The sequence below is a fragment of the Antennarius striatus genome, chromosome 16 (assembly GCF_040054535.1).
Source record: "Antennarius striatus isolate MH-2024 chromosome 16, ASM4005453v1, whole genome shotgun sequence".
NCBI lineage: Eukaryota > Metazoa > Chordata > Actinopteri > Lophiiformes > Antennariidae > Antennarius > Antennarius striatus.
The window spans coordinates 17,037,827-17,061,093 of NC_090791.1; the positions used below are offsets into that span (position 1 = coordinate 17,037,827).

The window sequence follows — 23,267 nt, forward strand, 5'->3', positions numbered from 1 at the left end:
CTTACATATTAAAAAATATCAGTACATTCTTCCAACATTTTGTCCAGACTGAATCCCTTTTGCATAAACTCACAGTTTCAGCAGTTGAGACTGAAGCTGTGTGGACAAACGGCCGTGGAGGGACCCGCCTCACCACGTCTCCTCCTTCATGAACTCCACACAGCCGTCTGGGCTCCTTCACAATCTGCTCCTCCTGCTGCACTGGGGATTGGGATGGATGGGGAAATTAGACGTATGTTACATGTAAATGTGGACACACACAAATGGTTAGACTATAATGGACATGAGTGGATAACAGATGGATATATACTTTATTAATCCCTCAGGAAATTACACAACATAGAAAGACATAGAAATTCCACATATTTATTGGCAGATCTGATTAATCAATAAGTGGATCTCTATACTGTATTCCAGATTCCAGTACACTATTCAGTTTGTTCATATATGAACAGCGAAGCAAGAGGAGACGTTTTGTGTCCAAAAAATGAAAGATTCTAAGGACAGAAATTTTTCCCTGCGAAACAGTTCAGAAATAAATCTCCCATTCCTGTAAAATGTTATGAAGTAATGTCGTGCTGCCACTTCTAGTCTTGATATTTTCCTTTAGTTAAAGCACATTTTCAACTAATACATTTTTAAAAAAATTACATCCTGTGTGAAATGAGAGCAGTTCACACTCAAAATCTCATGTTTTAGTTAACAGTTCCAAGTTTCCAGTTCAAGTTCACCTTAAATCTATAGTTGACCACTGATTATTCATTTTTCTAACCACTTCTTTATAATAGACATAGTAATTAGAGTTTCTGTGCTCGTCACAGATCACCACCAATCTCTATAAGGATGAGCTGCAATCAGCTTCCTTTGTCAATCAGAAACTATTGAGAATCAAAGAAAACAATTCTCTTGTACTTTTAGAAAAACACAACTTTTCAGATTTTGATATTGTGCTGGAAAAGAAAAATTAGCACCGTCTGGAGTTTAGGAAAGAAATCGTCTCACATTTTTATTGATGCTCAAAGAAAGTAAAACGTATTTCTGCAGCCGGGTAAAATACAGGCACAACACCTCAACCAAATGATGTGAAGAAAAGAAATCAGCCTGATCTCATTAACGGTGTTCTCTGACGTGGATGTGGTTCCATACGTGGAGAACAGAGCTACACGAATTGTGTCAAAACGATTCAACCTCCTGAAAATCAAATTCTCAACTGTTTTAATGCACATTTCTTGATTTCTTGTTTGACTCTGTTGGCATTTATTATAATTATTCAAGCTGTCATGTTGTGCTGAATCAAAAATTACTTTTTATTTATTTATTTAATTTATTATTTACAATAATAATAATAATAACAATAATATTAATAATGATGATGATAATGATAATATAATAAATAAATACATTACTTAAGTAATAGTAATGAACAATAAAAAATAATAATAAGCGATAGTCCACAAATCCCTCAAAGTTTTAGATGAAAAAAATATATTTTAGTGCCTAATAAAGCTGTCCTGTGATTTTACTGCTCCTCTTTTAATTTCTTGGAACTCTGCTTTTCTTTTTCTTTTTTTTAAAGGGTTGGACCAGAAAGTGCTAAACAACTCTAGGTCCATCTCCAGACTGTCTGTCCTCATTAAAGTTTTAGAATCCCTTGTGAGACAACAGTTTAAACCGTTTTTACCATTTGTAATGTTTTCAAATGCTTTATAGTAAAATTCCACTTCTGTGAGGACCCTAGGATTCATTCTGCAGCGTCCACACAAATATATTTCATCTGACGTTAGCATTAAATGTGTAACAAAACATGTTTTTTTTCTAAAGGTGAAGTCTGTGATTGGGTTTGCATCTGAACACATCATGCCAGATGTCACCAGCAGGTCATAGCAAGCCTTCCATTTCCACTGTCACCACAGGAACTGGGCTCCAGAGGTGCTGTCCTCACGTTGCATCAGCAGGAGCTTTAGTTTAGTGTATTACACCTGCAGCTCAGACCGATTAGACTCACATTCGTTTATCTGACCATTAACCGAAATTATTGGACGAAAACTGAATTTGTGAGCACATGATGACACTAAATGAAAAACCAGTGGGCCGCCAAAGTAATTACATTTCCTCTATTAGTGAGCTGTGAATCTGTACGTCCAATTTGTTAGTGTGTGCTGCTCCGTGCTGAGCAGGTGACACACGGTGTGTTTCTGCAGCGCTGGAGGCAGACCCACGCGGTGGGACACAAGCCCACATTAACTCTGGTTGAGGGATGTGAACACAGACGGGGGAAAAAAAAAGCTTTTGAAAGCTTACAGACAAATTTGATTCTTACCTGAAGTAGTTTTTCATTAACTGGAGTCTATGTTGGACATTTCAAGAAACGAGTTGTTCACACACTTCATAATGTTTATACTGATGGATAGAGTTTATTTTAACGTGAGGCTACCCATAGCAGCCAGTCGGCTTAGATCAGCTAGAAACAGACAGACAGCTACCTTAGCTCTCAGCGATTTAATAAAATCAGCTTAGGAAAGCCTATTTCTAAAAGTTCTAATTTCTTTGTTTGAGCTATGAGGTCAAAAATATGGACAGCTGTTAAGGCACAGTTATGAGTAATAAGATCTACGTATTCCATCAGATATTTTTAACCACGCTCTAAATAATCCTGATAACAATATCACGTGTATGGAAATGACTTTATATGAGAGTACATGAGAATGCTTTAGGTTGAAGTCACTGGAGGCTCTTTATTAGCCAGGTGGAAATGTGGACTCCTGCATTCCTGTCTGTAATTGGTCAGGATAAAAGTAAGACCTGATCATACCTGATCATACCTATAAATATCTAAAATAATATCTACAAATGTCTAAGAAATATCTACATCCTAAGAATCATTTGAAAGCTGAGCTTTAATTGTTGGTGACTCCAAATGAGTTTAAAATATGAAGGGATTTGTTTGAATAGATTTTGTCAAAATGTTCTGTGAATTTGTGTTTTCTGTTTAGCTTCAGGTAATTTTATTTGAGACTTCTTGTTGCCACTGTTCTTATCCAGGGCTCCCTTTTATAAGAGATCTCTGATCTCAGTAGGAGATGTGTTGATGTGTTGAAGAAGAGAACCCACCCAGGCACAGTGAGAACATATAAACTCAGAAAGGAATTAAACCCAGAACCTTCTTTCTGTGAGGCCACAGTGCTAACCACTGCTCCACTGTGCCATCCGCTTTGAGGTATACATTATATGTAAATATTATAACGTGCTGGCGCCACTTAAAAAATTCTCAGGATCACTAAGTCCCTAGAGTTCTTCCTCTGGGGAAAACGACTATCATCAGACTTGACAGCCATCCACCAAACCGATATGAACATTTTTCAGCCTTGAGTAAAACAATGATCAACGTGCAGACACATTGGAAGTACAAAGGCACTCATAGTCGTGTTGATCTGAGGTTAAGATCCCAAAGGTGTGAGTCTGGATTTTAAAGAGCATCACTGAATTAACACACCAATATAAAGTCTGTTAACCCCCCACCCCCATCCCGACCTCTCTCTGGAACCATATTGATCCTACTTGGTGGTCGTCCATATTGTGGAAAACTGCTTTCAGCTATTTTGCATTTCAATCACTTTCAGCAGCTGCTTGCTGGTGGAGGCCTCAGAAGGGACATTTAGAAACCCATTAGACAACTAACACTGCTGGGTGTCCTATATGGGCTAGTTTGAGCACTGCTACATTAACTCCCAGTTTAAACTTCCTATGGTTAATCATGTGCCTGGAGTGGAAACTACAATGTCATATATAAAGCAGTGACACTTCTGTGAATACAATATAAGTTCAACACCCGCCAGTGCTGTAGTGCAGGGGATGTTCTGACTCTGAAAACCTCAGAATATAGAGATGCGCTGATGGGCTGTTTTGGGAAACCAACATATTTCTATCATTAATAAGAAGCTGCTTTTCAAAAAGCATTTCAATCAGCAGAAAACTGAAGACCTCTTTCCATGCTGACTTAACCCTAACCCTAACCCTAACTCTAACCCTAACCCTAACCCTAACACTAATCCTAACCCTAACTCTAACTCTAACCCTAACCGTAACTCTAACCCTAACCCTAACCCTAACCATAACTCTAACCCTAACCCTAACCCTAACCCTAATCCTAACCCTAACTCTAACTCTAACTCTAACCCTAACCCTAACCCTAACCCTCACCCTTACCCTAACCCTATCTCTAACCCCAACTGTAACCCTAACCCTAACTCTAAGCCTAACCCTAACCCTAACCCTAACTCTAACTCTAACCCTAACCCTAACCCTAACCCTAACCCTCACCCTTACCCTAACCCTAACCCTATCTCTAACCCCAACTGTAACCCTAACCCTAACTCTAAGCCTAACCCTAACCCTAACCGTAACTCTAAGCCTAACCCTAATCCTAACCCTAACTCTAACTCTAACCCTAACCCTAACCCTAACCCTCACCCTTACCCTAACCCTAACCCTATCTCTAACCCCAACTGTAACCCTAACCCTAACTCTAAGCCTAACCCTAACCCTAACCCTAATCCTAACCCTAACTCTAACCCTAACCCTAACCCTAACCCTCACCCTTACCCTAACCCTAACCCTATCTCTAACCCCAACTGTAACCCTAACCCTAACTCTAAGCCTAACCCTAACCCTAACCTTAACCCTAAATCTAACCCTAACCCTAACTCTAACCTTAACCCTAACCCTAACTCTAACCCTAACTCTAACCCTAACCCTAACCCTAACCCTAACCGTAATTCTAACCCTAACCCTAACCCTAATCCTAACCCTAACTCTAACTCTAACCCTAACCCTAACCCTAACCCTCACCCTTACCCTAACCCTAACCCTATCTCTAACCCCAACTGTAACCCTAACCCTAACTCTAAACCTAACCCTAACCCTAACCTTGACCCTAAATCTAACCCTAACCCTAACCTTAACCCTAAATCTAACCCTAACCCTAACTCTAACCTTAATCCTAACCCTAACTCTAACCCTAACGCTATCTCTTAATCTAACCCTAACTCTAACCCTAACCCTAACTCTAACCTTAACCCTAACCCTAACCCTAACTCTAACCCTAACCCTAACCCTAACCCTAACTCTAACCTTAACCCTAACCCTAACCCTAACCCTAACTCTAACCCTCACCCTAACTCTAACCCTAATCCTAATCCTAACCCTAACTCTAACCCTAACCCTAACCCTCACCCTAACCCTAACCCTATCTCTAACCCCAACTGTAACCCTAACCCTAACTCTAAGCCTAACCCTAACCCTAACTCTAACCCTAAATCTAACCCTAACTCTAACCTTAACCCTAACCCTACCTCTAACCCTAACTCTATCTCTAACTCTAACCCTAACCCTAACCCTAATCCTAACCCTAACTCTAACTCTAGCCCTAACCCTAACCCTAATCCTAACCCTCACCCTTACCCTAACCCTAACCCTATCTCTAACCCCAACTGTAACCCTAACCCTAACTCTAAGCCTAACCCTAATCCTAACCCTAATCCTAACCCTAACCCTAACTCTAACTCTAACTCTAACCCTAACCCTAACCCTAACCCTCACCCTTACCCTAACCCTATCTCTAACCCCAACTGTAACCCTAACCCTAACTCTAAGCCTAACCCTAACCCTAACCTTAACCCTAAATCTAACCCTAACCCTAACTCTAACCTTAACCCTAACCCTAACTCTAACCCTAACGCTATTTCTTACTCTAACCCTAACTCTAACCCTAACCTTAACCCTAACCCTAACCCTAACTCTAACCCTAACTCTAACCTTAACCCTAACCCTGACCCTAACTCTAACCCTCACCCTAACTCTAACCCTAATCCTAACCCTAACTCTAACCCTAACCCTAACCCTAACCCTCACCCTCACCCTAACCCTAACCCTTACCCTAACCCTAACCCTATCTCTAACCCCAACTGTAACCCTAACCCTAACTCTAAGCCTAACCCTAACCCTTACCCTAAATCTAACCCTAACCCTAACTCTAACCTTAACCCTAACCCTAACTCTAACCCTAACGCTATCTCTTACTCTAACCCTAACTCTAAGCCTAACCCTAACCCTAACCGTAACTCTAACCCTAACCCTAACCCTAATCCTAACCCTAACCCTAACCCTAACCCTCACCCTTACCCTAACCCTAACCCTATCTCTAACCCCAACTGTAACCCTAACCCTAACTCTAAGCCTAACCCTAACCCTAACCGTAACTCTAACCCTAACCCTAACCCTAATCCTAACCCTAACTCTAACTCTAACCCTAACCCTAACCCTAACCCTCACCCTTACCCTAACCCTAACCCTATCTCTAACCCCAACTGTAACCCTAACCCTAACTCTAAGCCTAACCCTAACCCTAACCCTAATCCTAACCCTAACTCTAACTCTAACCCTGACCCTAACCCTCACCCTTACCCTAACCCTAACCCTATCTCTAACCCCAACTGTAACCCTAACCCTAACTCTAAGCCTAACCCTAACCCTAACCTTGACCCTAAATCTAACCCAACCCTAACCTTAACCCTAAATCTAACCCTAACCCTAACTCTAACCTTAATCCTAACCCTAACTCTAACCCTAACGCTATCTCTTAATCTAACCCTAACTCTAACCCTAACCCTAACCCTAACCGTAATTCTAACCCTAACCCTAACCCTAATCCTAACCCTAACTCTAACTCTAACCCTAACCCTAACCCTAACCCTAACCCTCACCCTTACCCTAACCCTAACCCTATCTCTAACCCCAACTGTAACCCTAACCCTAACTCTAAACCTAACCCTAACCCTAACCTTGACCCTAAATCTAACCCTAACCCTAACCTTAACCCTAAATCTAACCCTAACCCTAACTCTAACCTTAATCCTAACCCTAACTCTAACCCTAACGCTATCTCTTAATCTAACCCTAACTCTAACCCTAACCCTAACTCTAACCTTAACCCTAACCCTAACCCTAACTCTAACCCTAACCCTAACCCTCACCCTAACTCTAACCTTAACCCTAACCCTAACCCTAACTCTAACCCTCACCCTAACTCTAACCCTAATCCTAATCCTAACCCTAACTCTAACCCTAACCCTAACCCTCACCCTAACCCTAACCCTATCTCTAACCCCAACTGTAACCCTAACCCTAACTCTAAGCCTAACCCTAACCCTAACTCTAACCCTAAATCTAACCCTAACCCTAACTCTAACCTTAACCCTAACCCTACCTCTAACCCTAACTCTATCTCTAACTCTAACCCTAACCCTAACCCTAATCCTAACCCTAACTCTAACTCTAGCCCTAACCCTAATCCTAACCCTCACCCTTACCCTAACCCTAACCCTATCTCTAACCCCAACTGTAACCCTAACCCTAACTCTAAGCCTAACCCTAATCCTAACCCTAATCCTAACCCTAACCCTAACTCTAACTCTAACTCTAACCCTAACCCTAACCCTAACCCTCACCCTTACCCTAACCCTATCTCTAACCCCAACTGTAACCCTAACCCTAACTCTAAGCCTAACCCTAACCCTAACCTTAACCCTAAATCTAACCCTAACCCTAACTCTAACCTTAACCCTAACCCTAACTCTAACCCTAACGCTATCTCTTACTCTAACCCTAACTCTAACCCTAACCTTAACCCTAACCCTAACCCTAACTCTAACCCTAACTCTAACCTTAACCCTAACCCTGACCCTAACTCTAACCCTCACCCTAACTCTAACCCTAATCCTAACCCTAACTCTAACCCTAACCCTAACCCTCACCCTCACCCTAACCCTAACCCTTACCCTAACCCTAACCCTATCTCTAACCCCAACTGTAACCCTAACCCTAACTCTAAGCCTAACCCTAACCCTAACCTTTACCCTAAATCTAACCCTAACCCTAACTCTAACCTTAACCCTAACCCTAACTCTAACCCTAACGCTATCTCTTACTCTAACCCTAACTCTAACCCTAACCTTAACCCTAACCCTAACCCTAACTCTAACCCTAACCCTAACTCTAACCTTAACCCTAACCCTAACCCTAACCCTAACCCTAACTCTAACCCTCTCCCTAACTCTAACCCTAATCCTAATCCTAACCCTAACCCTCACCCTAACCCTATCTCTAACCCCAACTGTAACCCTAACCCTAACTCTAAGCCTAACCCTAACTCTAACCCTAAATCTAACCCTAACCCTAACTCTAACCTTAACCCTAACCCTACCTCTAACCCTAACTCTATCTCTAACTCTAACTCTAACCCTAACCCTAACCCTAACTCTAACCTTAACCCTAACCCTAACTCTAACCCTAACTCTAACCCTAATCCTAACCCTAACTGTAACTCTAACCCTAACCCTAACCCTCACCCTCACCCTCACCCTCACCCTATATCTAACCCCAACTGTAACCCTAACCCTAACTCTAAGCCTAACCCTAACCCTAACTCTAACCCTAACTCTAACCCTAACCCTAACTATAACCCTAACTCCAACTCTAACCCTAACCCTAACCCTAACTCTAACCCTAACCCTAACCCTAACTCTATCTCTAACCCTAACCCTAACCCTAACCCTAACCCTAACTCTAACCCTACCCTAACCCTAACCCTAACCCTAACTGTAACCCTAAGCCTAACCCTAACTCTAACTCTAACTCTAACCCTAACCCTAACCCTAACTCTAACCCCAACTCTACCCCTACCCCTAACCCCAACTCTAACTCTAATGATGATGCCAGGACCTATATCTCTCCTGTCTCCTGGATCATCAGGGTCAGTCCTGGTCTTGTTTCACCACTAGAAACTGGCGATCAACCTGTCGGTGTCTCCAACCAGGCTTCCACTTTTGTACTTTGTTTGTCTTTATCATTAATCACTTTTAGTTTTGTTCAAACCATGTCTGTTCTGCCCTCCTTTGTTCAACTTTGAGCCAGTTTGTGACAACATGACACAGATATTTCGTCAAACATCACGCCTGTCTCCCATCCCATCATTGGTTCATCCAATCCTTTCCACTTTTTAAGCACGAGTCATGGTTCTTGCAATCATACTGAAACAGAGTTCATTAAGCATAGGTTAATTCCCCCACTACTAGTGACTGCTGTGAACGTAAGTCTGTTTTAGACCATTGTGAGACAGTTATTTTTACTCTACAGATGATGTGTTGTTTCTCTAGTAATTGCTGACTGGGATTTGATTGTGGGGCTGCGTGTGAGGTGTAGACGTCATTTTGACGTTAGTCTGTTACCGCCTTCGCTGCCAGCTCAGAGGCAGAACTAAAAGACCCCTCCGTCACATTGTTTGACTGATGAGGTGATAGAGACAACAGTTTCTCTGTGAACAGAGGGTGTAAGGTGGTATTTGGTTCGCCAGCTTTTAAAGATGTCCGTTACTGAATATGATATAAAACCTTTGTTTCCAAAATGTCTCAATTTGACTGTGAGGTTCCAACAAATAGGTTTCCTTACAGACGTCATCAAACTAAGACGACATCTTAATCTCCCCTTTCTTAGCATTCAGCCTTTTCTTTGAACTCTGTTTGCTTCTGAATTTTACAGTAATGTCTGTGAACAACCTGTGGAGTTATTGAACCAGTTAACCACCAAGGGAATAGTAGGTTTTTTTTCCAAAACAAAATAGGACACATAACTCCAGTTGTCACCACTTCCTCCAGGGAGAAGAAAAGCCAATGCAAAGGAAGATTTCTGTAATCCATTAAAGGCTAATTCCTTACTTCTTATCCAATGTCCGTTTGACTCCGTTGCTTTAGAGGAACATAAAAATCAGGATTTCTATCTCCTTATGAATTCTCATTCTAAATTGCAGCCCATGACACAAGAATGTCATCAAATCATCAAAAGACACACAATCTGAATGAATTTTTCACTTTGTAATGACTGGGTCTGTACTTTCACTGCTGTTGGATCATAAATGCAGTTTGAAAGGATGATGGGACATTTATCATTTGGGATTTATGTATTTCACACTGGTATAATTGAGAACAAGTTTTCATTTCCAGGTGATTAGCTACTAAGTGCAAGCTAATGCTAATGCTAGAGCTCCATTGTACACAGTCGACTGTTTAAAGCACTTTTGTATCTCACGGAAGTCCGAGACTCACAGAATGTAGTGCACTTCCAGATGCCATCAGCCAATAAAATGTGAGTACAGTATCACGTGACTGCCTAACAAAAATCCACGATGAGGTGAAGTTGTGAGCGCTCATGCATGAATGCGGGAGAACGCACCGTATATCAGTTCTGATCATTGAAAAGAACAAACAGGAACTGGGATTTGTTTGCTATGATTACTGTACAATCCAGACATTTTTCTGCAGATGTTCTTAGAGACTAGAAAAAGTTGCACATTTTAAACGTTCATTTGCACTTAAATCTCTCCATACAAAACAGTGAGCCAATCTGTTTATATTGTTTTTTGAAATTAAAATTTACCTTTTTCAATTAAATACATTAGTGGTATGACGCCTTGTGGTTGGGAACTCTTCCCCATGAACAGAATGTGAAACGGTTAATGAATAATGCTTGACCAAATGACAAAATTTTTCACGTTCAGTATGTAAGTCCTAAACTTTGATAATAACATTCTGCTGTAGGTAACAAAATAGAAATGAAACAAGCCATATAAAAATCTTTGAGAATCATGGAGAAATTCCGGGTTGATCCTTTTATCCTACTACTATGGAGATAAAAATGTTCCGCCAGGTTTATGTTGGGTGGCACTAAACCCACAGTGTAGTAAATGATTCCATGCAAAGTAGTTTATTCACAAAACATTTTTGTGGGTTGGTACACGTTTGCACAAGGGGAAGTAACCCCCAGCTAAAAAATGGCAAAATCACCATGAATAAAACGATAACAGCTGATGGTGGAGTAATTCCTATAACCTGTTAGTCAGACTAGGGAACAACAGAATCATAATGATTAATATAATGACATAATTGGCCTCATTATATTGATTGGGACTTCGGACAGTTCTAGTTCCTCTGGTGAGGTGACACACAGTCTTCATCTTCCCAAACTGCTGGCAGATGGATTTGATCTGCCCAGATTTTTCATACATGTTCATATTTTATTTTTTTCTGATCAGGATTGTTTAGTCATGCTTTTGTATGTGCTCACCATCATGCATGTTCAAGTGCAACATTGTCTGTGTTTGTTCAGCTAATGAAACGATCTGTGCCCACAAGTATGCTGTACTTGAACTAAAAGCCATTCATTTATGCCTGAAGTGGATATGAGTTAATCAGAAGATATTCATTAGAAAACCTTTAAACAGCCCTATGATCACAGTAGTAAGAGACGACTTACCACGTGAACTTCCTGCATCATAACCATATGTTAACATGTGTTTACACTTCACTGAAGAGACATTAAGGATCACCTATAAAGTGTGGTTTGTTTTAAACATCCTAGTGTGTTCACGTTTGAGTTAAGACAGAGCAAAGTTCGTTTCTTCTACTGCTTGCTTGATACAACTCACTTTCAATTACTGTCTGGTTTTACAACTCCTGCCCAGACACAGGTGTATACTTTACATTGTATTCCCGCACCTGAGTGTTGATGTGAGCTTTTGACAAATACAGTAAAAAAAAAAAAATAAATGGAAAAAATGCTTTATTGTATGCTTGACTTGACTTATTTTATCTTTGGCCAGTTGGACATTTAGCATCTTTTACAAAAACTCATGTAGGATTGGTGATGAAAATGAACAAGAAAAAAAAAATCACCATATATTTGAGGGAAAACTGGAGACCAACCCATCACACTCACTTTGTCACTTAAGTCACAGTTTAAAATAGAACTCTTCTGGGGTTCCATCTCACATTTCCTCATTATTATTTCGCTATTTTGTGTCTTTTACTTTCTTTGTACTCATTACTTCTTGGTGCTGTTTTTCTTTAGAGTCCTAGTTCATTTCCACCCTGCACAAAACCTTCTGTGCCATCTATTCTTACGGCTACAGGTGCATTAAAAATGTATATACAAAGCAATACAATCTGGCTCTGAGGCCATAAAGTGGCAGTAAACACACACATTGCTGTTAGAAATCATATAAGCTGATCTACATTTATGCATGCATGTAACAAAATGCTCTTTTATCTTTCAAGGTTTTCTGTATTTTAGCCTGGAAACTCTGAGTTCATATTGCATTAATTTGTTTCATAAATTAGGGGTGTCTGCTGAAATCCCCCGTTTACCAGAGCAGTACGTGTGGTGAATGCAGCTGGTAAATACAACAGGATGTTTTCTCCCACCTCATAATTGGATGTCTCAATCATTTGCTGCAGAAAGCATTGGCTTCCTGCCTAAAGCCGAGACGATTCAATGTGAGGATTTGCTTTCTCATCCAACAAGCTTGAACGTTAAAGAGTGATTTGATATTTTGGTAAAATATTGAAAGAAAACTTTCATTCCACTGTGATGTATTTAAGGTAGAAATATGAAAACGCCGCTAGCTTAACTTAAACCATCTCTTCTTTGCACAGAGATTATGAAAATATAGTAACAAGCCATCTTATGGGAGACCTTTAGAGAAGCTAACATTCTTCCATTCCCATCCTTCTGGTTCTCCTAAAGGTTTCTTCCCTTTTCCTCGTACAGTTTAGGGTTTCCGCACCTGTCATAGAGGCTGTAAGGGTAGAAGGTGTGACTCTGTACGGATTGTAAAGCCCCCAGAGGAAAATTGCTATAATGTGAATTTGTTAATTTTATTTCCTATCTTGGCATTGAGGTGTTTCTGAGAGACTGAGCCTGGTCTCCAGTGACACAGCACACAACGTCATCAGCTGACTAATTATAGCTGATGGAAGAGGTCTTCATTTGGGAGGAATGATTAAATTTATCAGCTCAATTGAAAATGCACACAGCTGTATCAACAGTGAGGTGAAGCTGTTGTTGTTTACACACACGTGCAGAGAGTTAGAATGACAAACCATGTGTTTGAACCAGAGACGGGAACAAAACTAAGTGGCTCTTTAACCTTTAAAACACGTCAAAAGGAAGGAAGTAACGTTTTGAAAAGAAAACAAATATATACAGTATTAACTCTCTCAAAGATTACTGTGATGTGAGTCCAAAGGTTTTCATGGTCCAAAGGTCACATTATGGGGGTAAAACAATCGTGGGACTATTTCTTCTAGCAATAATGACATAATGGGGGAGCTGATCTGCCTGGGCAGCGAGATAGACTCTCAATACTGTCTAGTTGTTAATGAAATGTTTCAACATATGAAGGGCGATTCAGATAGAACACGAGAACACAGAGAGAACTGATATTATTAATTCATGATCAATCAACATCAGCGTGACTGTCGAGAGGCCTGAACCATAAAGCTGGATTATGGTTTAGCGAGATAACTTCGGGCTTAACCCTGGCTTTTCGGTACCATAAAGGTGGCTGACTTTCTATCGGGCTACGTTGTCACGGTAACCTATGCTGAACACCTAACCTGAGGCCTGTACCATAAAGCTGGATTACGGCTTAGCGAGATAACTTCAGGCTTAACCCTGGCTTTTTGGTACCATAAAGGTGGCTGACTTTCTATCGGGCTACGTTGTCGCGGTAACCTATGCTGAACACCTAACCTACTCCGGAGTAGGATAAGTTCAGGATTAGAGCTCAGCAGTTAAACAGCCCCACCTACTGACCAATCAGTTGTCTTGGAAAATGGGCTGTCCGTTTAATGAGAACCCGGTGGATCTTGGTGCACAGCTTGTGTGAAGAGCACTCAGGCGCGAGAGAATATTTAGAGATCGCTGTAATCCGTTCGAATCGCCGGAACAATCACTGTACAAAAGGTAGAGGTTTTGGGGAGAGGGGTTACATTACATCTGTCAGCTGCTGGAGCCTTACATCAGTAATGTAACGCATCGCAACCACGCGCTGACAGTCCCGCAGACAGTGTGCATTGCACTGAGGTTTTTTGCCACAGTTAATATATTTCTTAGTGATGTTCGTAATTATTATGATGTCCTTTAATCCCTCGTTGGATGGGTAACAAGCAAGCCACAGATAAAATGCCATTAATCAATTATTTGTTTAAGTAAATCATGGATTGATTCATTCATTCAGGTACTTTTATGTATTCTGTTGGCGATGCCGAAAACCTCGGGAAGAACACAGTATGTAGAGCTATTCATAAAGTCGCGGGGGGCATAACGAAAAATGAGGTACACACATACATTTATGGAACACACAAATGTTACTGTAGTCAGATATACAAGTGCAGTCATAGTGGGGAAGTAATATTATAATGGCACTAAGTTACGCGTTGACACAGTCTGCGATTTTTTCCCAGCGATCCTTGCGCCGTTTGGCAGCTGCAACTGTGTTGCTTTTTGCCTGGATTATTGATTTGTAGTACTCGTATTTATTATTTATTATTGATTGCTCCTCCGTTGTGAAATATGCGGCTCAGGCCAGTTTGTTGCATGTTTGCGATTGGTCACATGCAGCAACCTCCACCCTTTTTATGTGAGCGCGCACAGATCTAGACTGGACAAGCCTGAATTGAATTATTGAGTTGATAGCCGGCTTTGTGGTACCGAAAATCCGGAGGGCGGATGTCTCGGTAAGTGAAGCCAGATAAGTAAGAGGAAGCCCGGCTAGGTTAATCCAGCTTTATGGTACAGGAGTCTGGTTCAGCTTGAGTAAAACATTTCATCTTCATCTCTCAGTAATGGGATGTTATATATCACTTGATAATATTATGTGTATGATATTTATGTGTATGTATGTGTTTCCTGTCAGTGTGTTTTAGTGGTGAGACTAACTAAACACCGGATGATGTTTATATTTCTCCTCAAATATAAGCTGTAACTTGTGCTGCACGTCTACCGCTCCTCCACTAATCATCTGAGGTCATTTGCAAAGACTTAGCTCAAGATTCTCATAGAGCAGAAATAACCTGATTTGACATTGTGTTGATTTAACTGATCACTGTGGAGCATCTATGAATTGCATTATACTGATTGATTTTGTTCACAACAGGGTCACATAAATAGGTTTCCTGGTGCAGTATGATTCATCACATAAACATCAGGTCAATACTTAGGAATCGTAACAGACATTATTAGGAAGTCTTTCATTCACGCTGCTTGAGTTAAATCTGCAGCTGTGACTACAGACATCTGAAGACAGTAGGATACTGACCTCTACAGGATTTCAGGAGGAATCAATGCTTGGTGTACATTGTTGAAACTTTTCCACATCTAGAGGCTGTGAAATCGCTCATCCCAGTTTTTTATTTTTTTTAAAAAAAGGACTGCAGTTTCATTTTCAAAATATATTCTGTTTACGTCTTACATCTCTGCAAAGGGAGATGCGGAAAGGATGAGATGAAGCATTCCAAAACGAAGGATATGGATGAGCATGACAAGAAGAACAGGTAAGAGGTCCCTCATTGCATCACTTTAAAATATAAGCCAAATTAAATACTTAAATGTTATTTAATATTCAAAATCCTTTAAAAAAAAACAACCTACAAACATCCTCCAGCCACTCATGTTACAACACATACAAATAAATCTAAAAATAAATAAATAATATGTTAAATCAAAATAAGGTGACTCTAACTGGTGGTTCCGGGTTTGCGTCCCGCTCTGTGCGGAGTTAGCATGTTTGCAGGACAAAGATAAAGGTCCTGAGAAAACCCCCAACAGAGCACAGGGGGGTTTGGGGTTGGATCTGTCTTCCACATTTTTAATTCTCTCCCAATAGCTCTTTCCATCCCTACAGTTCAGTTCATAAATTCAATCATTACCCACTCAGCCCCACAGAAAGCCTGAAGTGGATTTAGTCCACAAAACATTTCTGGAGCTTGAAAAGATGAACAACATCAGGAAATCTGCATATAACTAGTTGTTTTTCTGCTTCTCCAGCTGCAGCTGTTTAGCAGAAAATGCTATTGGGCTGTCAGGAATGTTTTAATGACACTAAAACTGATTTACACCAAAATGTTTCATTTTAAAATAATTATTCTTTAAATTTGACCAAATCCATTGTTTATATTTGCTCCTGTTGCTATGATTAGTTTTCCCTGTAGATCCTCACTGTTGGGCGGTACGGTGGTGCAGTGGGTAACATTGTCATTCACACCTCACCTGCCTGATGGCACTCAGCTGTAGCCTTAGTGCTCATTTTCACTGAAGACACAAATACAAAGTGTTTGTTAAGGTGATTTTATTTTACATTAATCTGAGAAACCCTTATAATTAACGAGTGAATACACCAGTCAAACAGAAGGTGTGTCCACACTCGTAACTACTACCATATATTATATACAACAACAGGTAATTATATTGCTGCCCTTCCAAATGCAAGCAGAATATTTAAATGCCTTATAAAGAACAGCAAAAGTACAAATCATTGTCAGAAACACATAAATGTATAATAATATAGAGTGTTATATTGTCAAAAGATCCAAATTTAAAACACCAAAGTTTTTTTTTTTTTTAGTTTAACATTAGAAGGTCCATTTACAGTATACTGTCTGAAGCTACATCTCTGTTTGCAGCTCATGGCTGCACATCGATTTGACAAAACAGACCGGATCTCGTTGCAAAAATGGCCTCAGTTACCAATCAATCAAATCAATTGTCCTAAACCATGTCTGCCAGGCTGCTGCAGAGACAAACACAGGTCCAAATAAAACCTCCTTCAAAAAGGTGATGACATTTCTGCTGTAAATAAGAGGCATTTATATCAGTATCTGACACATAAGGACACAGATATTACATAAAAACACAACAGCCTGTATGACCGACATCACTCACCCCGATAGTCCCATTATCCATGTTTGTGTGTGTTTATGGATGTGACAATCGATTTATAGTTGGTCAAAGTACAATTTAGGCTTAAGCAATGTCTTCAGAGGGTTTTTCTATATGTGTGACTGTTGGTGTCACGTGTGTGTTCCTGTCCTGTCTCCAGCTATCCTCCCTGTCCCAGTTGATTGTTGGATCTGCTTGAGGTTTCTGTCTGTTAAAAGGCAGTTTGTGGATTGCTGGAGTAAAAAAGGCAGACTAGAACCTCTATTTTCTTATGAGTCATAGAATAACTTAATGATGTAATGCTACATAAAACAAGTATAGTTAAATTGAATATTGTAAAAAAGCACACACAATGTTTGATGAACAAAGGTCACAGAAAGAAGGTTGGGGTTAGTTTTTTTTTTAGTGTTAAATACAAGGAAACATGAGATATGCTCATGATAAATTCTGGGCAACAGCCATGTTTGACAAGTCAAAATGCTGGGTACAATATATAAACAGACTAAGCTTAGGTACAAAGGTACAGAGTTAAGGAATATTGGAGTCAACAGAAATTAACTTGCATTGTTCTTATTTACAGTTATAATCATATTCAAACAATAATCGTTAATTTCTATCATCAGTGAGGCATCTACTATTTTCTGTGATGTATGTCAAACTCATATCAAATTATCAATAACTAATATGCATTTTTATCATTGTCAAGACGCTGGTGAGAAAGCCCTAAATGTTTAAACAGAGGCCACAAGAGTGTTTCTTCTTTTTTTTTTTTTTTTGGTTTTTGCATGTCTTGTTTTTATCCACAGTTTGATCTAAACCCCACTGCAATCATTGGTAACACAAGTACACTGACCATAACTGTCACCCAACTTAAACCCTATCGAATCAGAAGACGGTGGATGCAGCAGGTAAACCAGGAATATTCAGGAACTGCAGTTTAATTTAGCTATAAACTGTTTAATGAAAACAGCTGATAAATAGTGTGTTTTCCCAGTAAACCTCATCCAGGATGGGGGTTAAGGGTTTTATATCCAAATGTTTAACTGTTCACACACTGAATGCTCACACTGTGGTGGTAGAATCCCGTGCTGTGAGTGTGGGCAGGCGGTGAGAGTGTGTATGTGAGTTTGTCTGCGAGTGTGTGTGAGAGTGTGTGTGAGAGTGTGAGTGTATGAGGCTGTGTACAGCATGTCTATATCTGGTGGACATCAGGTTGTACAGCAGAGGGTTGACAGCAGCACTGAGGTAGAACAGAACAGAAGACACCAGGTTGAAATACTGAGACAGATAGTATATGAAATACAAGTGTGTGTCAGAGTGTGTGTAGGTGTTGTTGAAGGGTATGGTGTTTTGTGCATCAAAAGCGTGTGTGTTTGCAGCAGGAGGTGTGTGATCAGGTGTGTTAGGTGTGCTGATGTCAGAGAGAGAGTGCTCGTCAGAGCTGGTGGCATCGGTGTGTTTCTGTGTGACGTTAGAGAGAGTGTTTAAGTGTGAGTTTGGGTCCGTGTGTGTTTCCTGCACAGAACCAAGAGAAAGAGAGAAGATGGTTCGGCCCACGTGGAAGGGCAGCCAGCACAGAACAAATGCCAGGACAATCACTCCTGGAGGAGAAGGGAGGAAGAAGAGGAAGAAATACAGCAGTACAGATTCAGTAAATGAGATTGTTAAAATCTAAAATCAATCAGTTTGTAAGTGTGTAGCTCCACGAAACGAGTCCAAACACCGGACGGGTCATTGATCCAACAAGAATGTAAGAAGAAGCTGTGGTTTGTCCCTTACGGGGTTCACTATGTGAGTGGTGGCTTGTGGTTGTGATGAATGTGTTTCTCACCCAGCATTTTGACTGTGTTTCGGTGACTCTGGTCTCTTCGGCTGCACTGTGGACGGAGACACAGTGCTCGTCCAATCAGGCTGTAGACCAGACCCAGAATGCAGAGCGGTACCAGGAAGTAGAGGTTGGAGAGAATCATCATGGCCTGCAACAGTCCAGAGGAGACGGCGTAGTCTGAGCAGCGACACTCTCTCCGGTCCGTCTCTCCTCTCTGACTCCCATCCACTTGTTCACGCGTTCCTCCTCTTTCATCTTCTTTCATTTTGCTTTCTTCTCCCTCATTGTCCATCTGTCCATCTTCAGCTCCAACTTGTTTCCAGTTTTCTCCATTTGTCAGTTTTATCTCTCTGTCTATCTCACCCGATTCGTTTTTCTCCTCTTCCCGGTGTATTTCCTCCAGTCCCACGCTCTTTAAGTTCATATGCCCATCTTCTCTTTCTCCTATAATAAATCCTGCATATTCTCCTTCCCAGGCAGCCCATCCTCCACCCTCCCTCCATTCACCAAGCCCTTGCTCATCTCCCCCAACCTCCTCCACTCCAACCATGACCAGCACCGGAGCTGCGCTGATGGCTGCACCTAGCCAGAGACAGCCAATGACAGCCTTGGTCCTGCGTCGTGTCACCAGAGTCTTTGCAGTGATTGGCCAGCAGACTGCCAGGTACCTCTCTAGAGAGAGGAATGTGATATGGAGGATTGTGGAGAAAGTGCAGAATTCTGCGATGAACATCGTCATCTTACAAGCAAAGTCTCCCAAGGGCCAGGGGACGGGCTTCCAGAGCTGGAAGAAACAGACCATAGTGTGGTCTTACAATAAAACAATGGATTCACCCAACCACTAATTAAAATCAGTGTGTCAACTGCTGAGGAACAACATATGCACATGTCAGAATGAGCATGAACACTCAGTATAGTGTGGGCAGGAAATGTAGTGTTAGTTGATGACATCATTATCACAGAAATTAGCAAGGGACAGTCTCCAGGGGATGACGTCCATGGACTTTAGTCAACCTCTGATGTTTCTCCTACCTCAAAGGTAATCAGACAATTGGCTTTGAAGCTGATTCATGGGTTGAATGGGTCATTCTTTCCTTTAAAATCAACGAGGAGTTCTTTAATGGTAAAAAAGTGGATTATTCTGCGATGGCTGAGCCAGTCACCAGATCTCAACCTGATGTAACATGAGCTCCTGAACAAACCTTAGGTAAGAAAGACTCACAAACAGGCGACAGCTGCAGTTAAGGCCTGGCAAAGCATCACAAATGGCAAAATCCAACATTTTGTGATGTCCAAGGGTTTTTTACGTCATTGCAAAGGTTTCTCAAGTATTAAGTATTAAGAATTTCTATAAAAATGGTTCTCATTCTGAAATGTTACAAAGGACATCTTTGTTCAACCCCTTGAGTTAGACCTGAAACATTGGCACATGGCAGTCAGAACCCAAATGATGGAACTTGTGTCTCAGTAGGGTCAACACTATCACTTATGGTTTGTGTTCTTGTTTTCACCAGCTCTGTATTAGAAATGGGGTTTTACTTAACCCAGTTTTCAAATTCCCATTTGTCTCATTTGGTTTGGGTCTGAGTCTTTTGTTTATCTATCATTCTGATGAAATTGATGGGTGAGTGCTGGGAAATCATGAAAACTGCAGGACCACGAAATTTGAATAAACTTATTGAAAAAATAAAATACTCATGGACTAAAACTTGGGGGCAGGTTAAAGTAATTTAGGCAATAATGATGATAAGGAAATATTGTGCAAAAATACTACAACAAAAATAAATGACAAAAATTAAATTACAAACAGACAATTGGATCCAATTTCTGCCTTTTAATGCCAGACACCTCTAACTGTGACAGGTGACTGCTCCACTGCTGAGACCGAAGAATTATTTTTGATTAAATCACTACATCAGCCATTGAGGACTGAATTTAGGAATAAACCATTACACATTCTATATTCATTCTTGTGTACTGTCACACTTGATCTTCCATTGTGACTGTCTTGGGGGAAATGATGTGAGTGATCTGAGAGCCCTCTGGGTGGGAAGTGACCTGGAGTGAAGCAGCAGGAAACTCAATTTGGCAGCAGGGATTTCCCTCAGGCGAAGACATGATGACTTTGTTCCATCTCGCTTCTCCAAGAGCGTTTGTCACAGCTGCAGTCCAGTCAGACGGACACTGTACTATAACATGTATGAGCAGTGTGTACCTTATATAGATCCAGAGGCAGCAGCAGCAGAATCAGCAGGTCGCTGACAGCCATGCTGCTCAGGTACAGGTAGGTCGAGCTCCTCATGTCAGGCCGGAGCCAAACCACCAGGATCGTTAAAATGTTTCCCAGAAGGCCAAAGAGCATCAGCGGAATGTAAATGACAGTCACAATCACTGAAACAAGACAAAAACATGTGTTGGTCACTTTCTATTTATTTTACAACTGTGGACAGTTTTAGCCATGAATGGAAAAGGATAAATGTCATCATTTTACTATAACACACCTACAATTTCTAGAATGACATAGTAGAAAACATTGATAGCAATTGTTTGACATTTTGCTTATAAGTTATTTGCTTTACTACTGAGATTTGAGTTAATGGATGCCACTCTACACTGTAAAAAGGGAAACTGCTACTTTGACAAGTGATGAAAAATCAAATCAGGGACACAAATAAAACATTCTGTCTGCTGCCTGTCACAAAATGACCATCTGCTAGCTCCAGCTTCATTCACCTTTACATTTTTGCATTAACCCTCCATCCATGTTCTTTTAGATGAGACAATGCTAATCGTGATGTCTATAGCCTCTCTTCTGCTTTCCCAGCTGGCCACAGACAAGAGGAAGGGTACACTCCAGACACATCGCCAGTACAGTATATCATGGGGCCACACTACAGACAAACAATCACTGACACCAACAAACAATTTGGAGCGATCAATCCACCTAAGCGGGATGTTTTTGGAGGTGGGATGACGCTGGAGAACCCAGAGAGAACCCACGCAGACATGGGTAGAATATACAAACGCCACACAGAAAGGACTCAAACCCGGAACCTTCCAGCTGTGAGGTGACAGTCCTACCTAATGCACCACATGCAGCCTTTATTGATATTTCAAATTTGGTACTCTTTCCTTTTTTCCATGGATATCATATTTTAAGTTGATCATCTTCTCCATCTAGTTCCAAAACAATATCCACTCCTACGTGCTCACTAAAGGCGTGGAGGATATGTCACGCATTGATGGACGGATGGATGGATTGGATGGATGTCTGATCAATGTGGCATTTTCTGAAGATAGGTTTGTATTTTCAGTCCTACTTTGCACATTTCTCCTCCAGGTGAGTATGGATCTTCATCATTAGTGTAAAGATCTGGTTTGATTAGAATTCACTGACAGTGATTGGGCTAAGAAAGCCAAACAACTACACACCTATCACATTCTCACTCAAGTAAAAACATTACCATGACATCAATAGTTGAATTTACAGCCAGTGAGCTTTCCTTCACTCTACACAGTCTCTCTCTCCATATCTCCTGTCTACTAGGTCTACGACAGCTTTAAAACAGGTGTTGAACAAGTCAATTGATATCAGAACTGGAGAAACTTGTTGCATTTGAATTGATCCCATTTGCAGTCTACCTTCCCAATTTGAAAAACATGATGCAATAGCACATCTTTGCTGTTGTTTGTGACTTACCCAACTCAATCAATCCAAACACTTGTTCCTCCCACTGGCACTCTTGGTTCGAGCAGCTCTCCATTGGGGGAGATGTTAAGGTGCAGTTTTCATCTTCACAGACGCCACTCATTTCCCCCAACTCCAGGAAATCCATGATGACTCAGGGTGGGGCTGGACACAGACCGAAAGCCTAGAGAGTGTTCAGAGAGGGGTTGATGTGTGTCCCAGGTCACAGCACAGATGTGACAAACACCGATGGATTTCCACTGATGCTCGATTACAGCTCCCACTGAAGTGGATGGCTGGAGTGGACAAGAGATTTCAAGACAGAACTCATACAGCTTGTAATATTCAGTGTCCAAAGTTTAATGCTCGACCCCTCATACAGTATGTAGTGTCTGAGGCCACGCAATCAGCAGTATGTATGAGAGGAAAAATGAAGCTGTTGCTGTGTAGAACATTCTATCTACAGTGAAACATGGCGGTGGGTCAGTGATGCTCTGGAGCTGCTTTAGAAACCTGCAGCCTGTAGAGGGTTAGATGGATTCCATCAAGCATCAGGAAATCCAAGAAGAAACACCTCAATCTGTGAGGAAGATGAAGCTGGAGGTTCCAGATGGATGGTGATCCTAAACAGACCTCCAAGTCCACAAAGGCTTGGTTCCAGAAGAAGTCCTGAATCATTCTAGAGGCCGTCACAGTCACCTGATTGACTGTACAGTCCACAGAAAATCTCTGGTGGGATCTGGAGAAGGTGTCTGAAATATTCAGGAAGTGGAGGTGTTTGTTCATGAGGAATGGGCTAAGATTCCTCAGGAACGCTGCCAGAACCTGGTGTCTGGATGTGTATCATGTCAGCAGCTAAAGGGTCTCTACGGAGAACTAGAGACGCCGGTTGTTAAGGGTTGAATCATTTAGACTGCAGTAATC

The 23,267-nt window shown here is 41.1% G+C and overlaps 1 protein-coding gene across 1 annotated transcript in view; it reads right to left on the bottom strand.

Annotated features, from left to right (window-relative positions):
- LOC137609404 (growth hormone secretagogue receptor type 1-like) overlaps positions 1 to 22,491 on the bottom strand; it is a 23,482-nt gene extending 991 nt beyond the window's left edge. The window contains exons 1-5 of the mRNA XM_068336409.1: positions 22,356 to 22,491; positions 20,871 to 21,046; positions 18,659 to 19,439; positions 18,354 to 18,428; positions 74 to 201 (exon numbers count right to left, since the gene is read on the bottom strand). Of these exons, the coding sequence (XP_068192510.1) occupies positions 74 to 201; positions 18,354 to 18,428; positions 18,659 to 19,439; positions 20,871 to 21,046; positions 22,356 to 22,491 (1,296 nt within the window). The remainder of the gene's footprint in view (positions 1 to 73; positions 202 to 18,353; positions 18,429 to 18,658; positions 19,440 to 20,870; positions 21,047 to 22,355) is intronic.
- Positions 22,492 to 23,267: the final 776 nt, after the last annotated feature.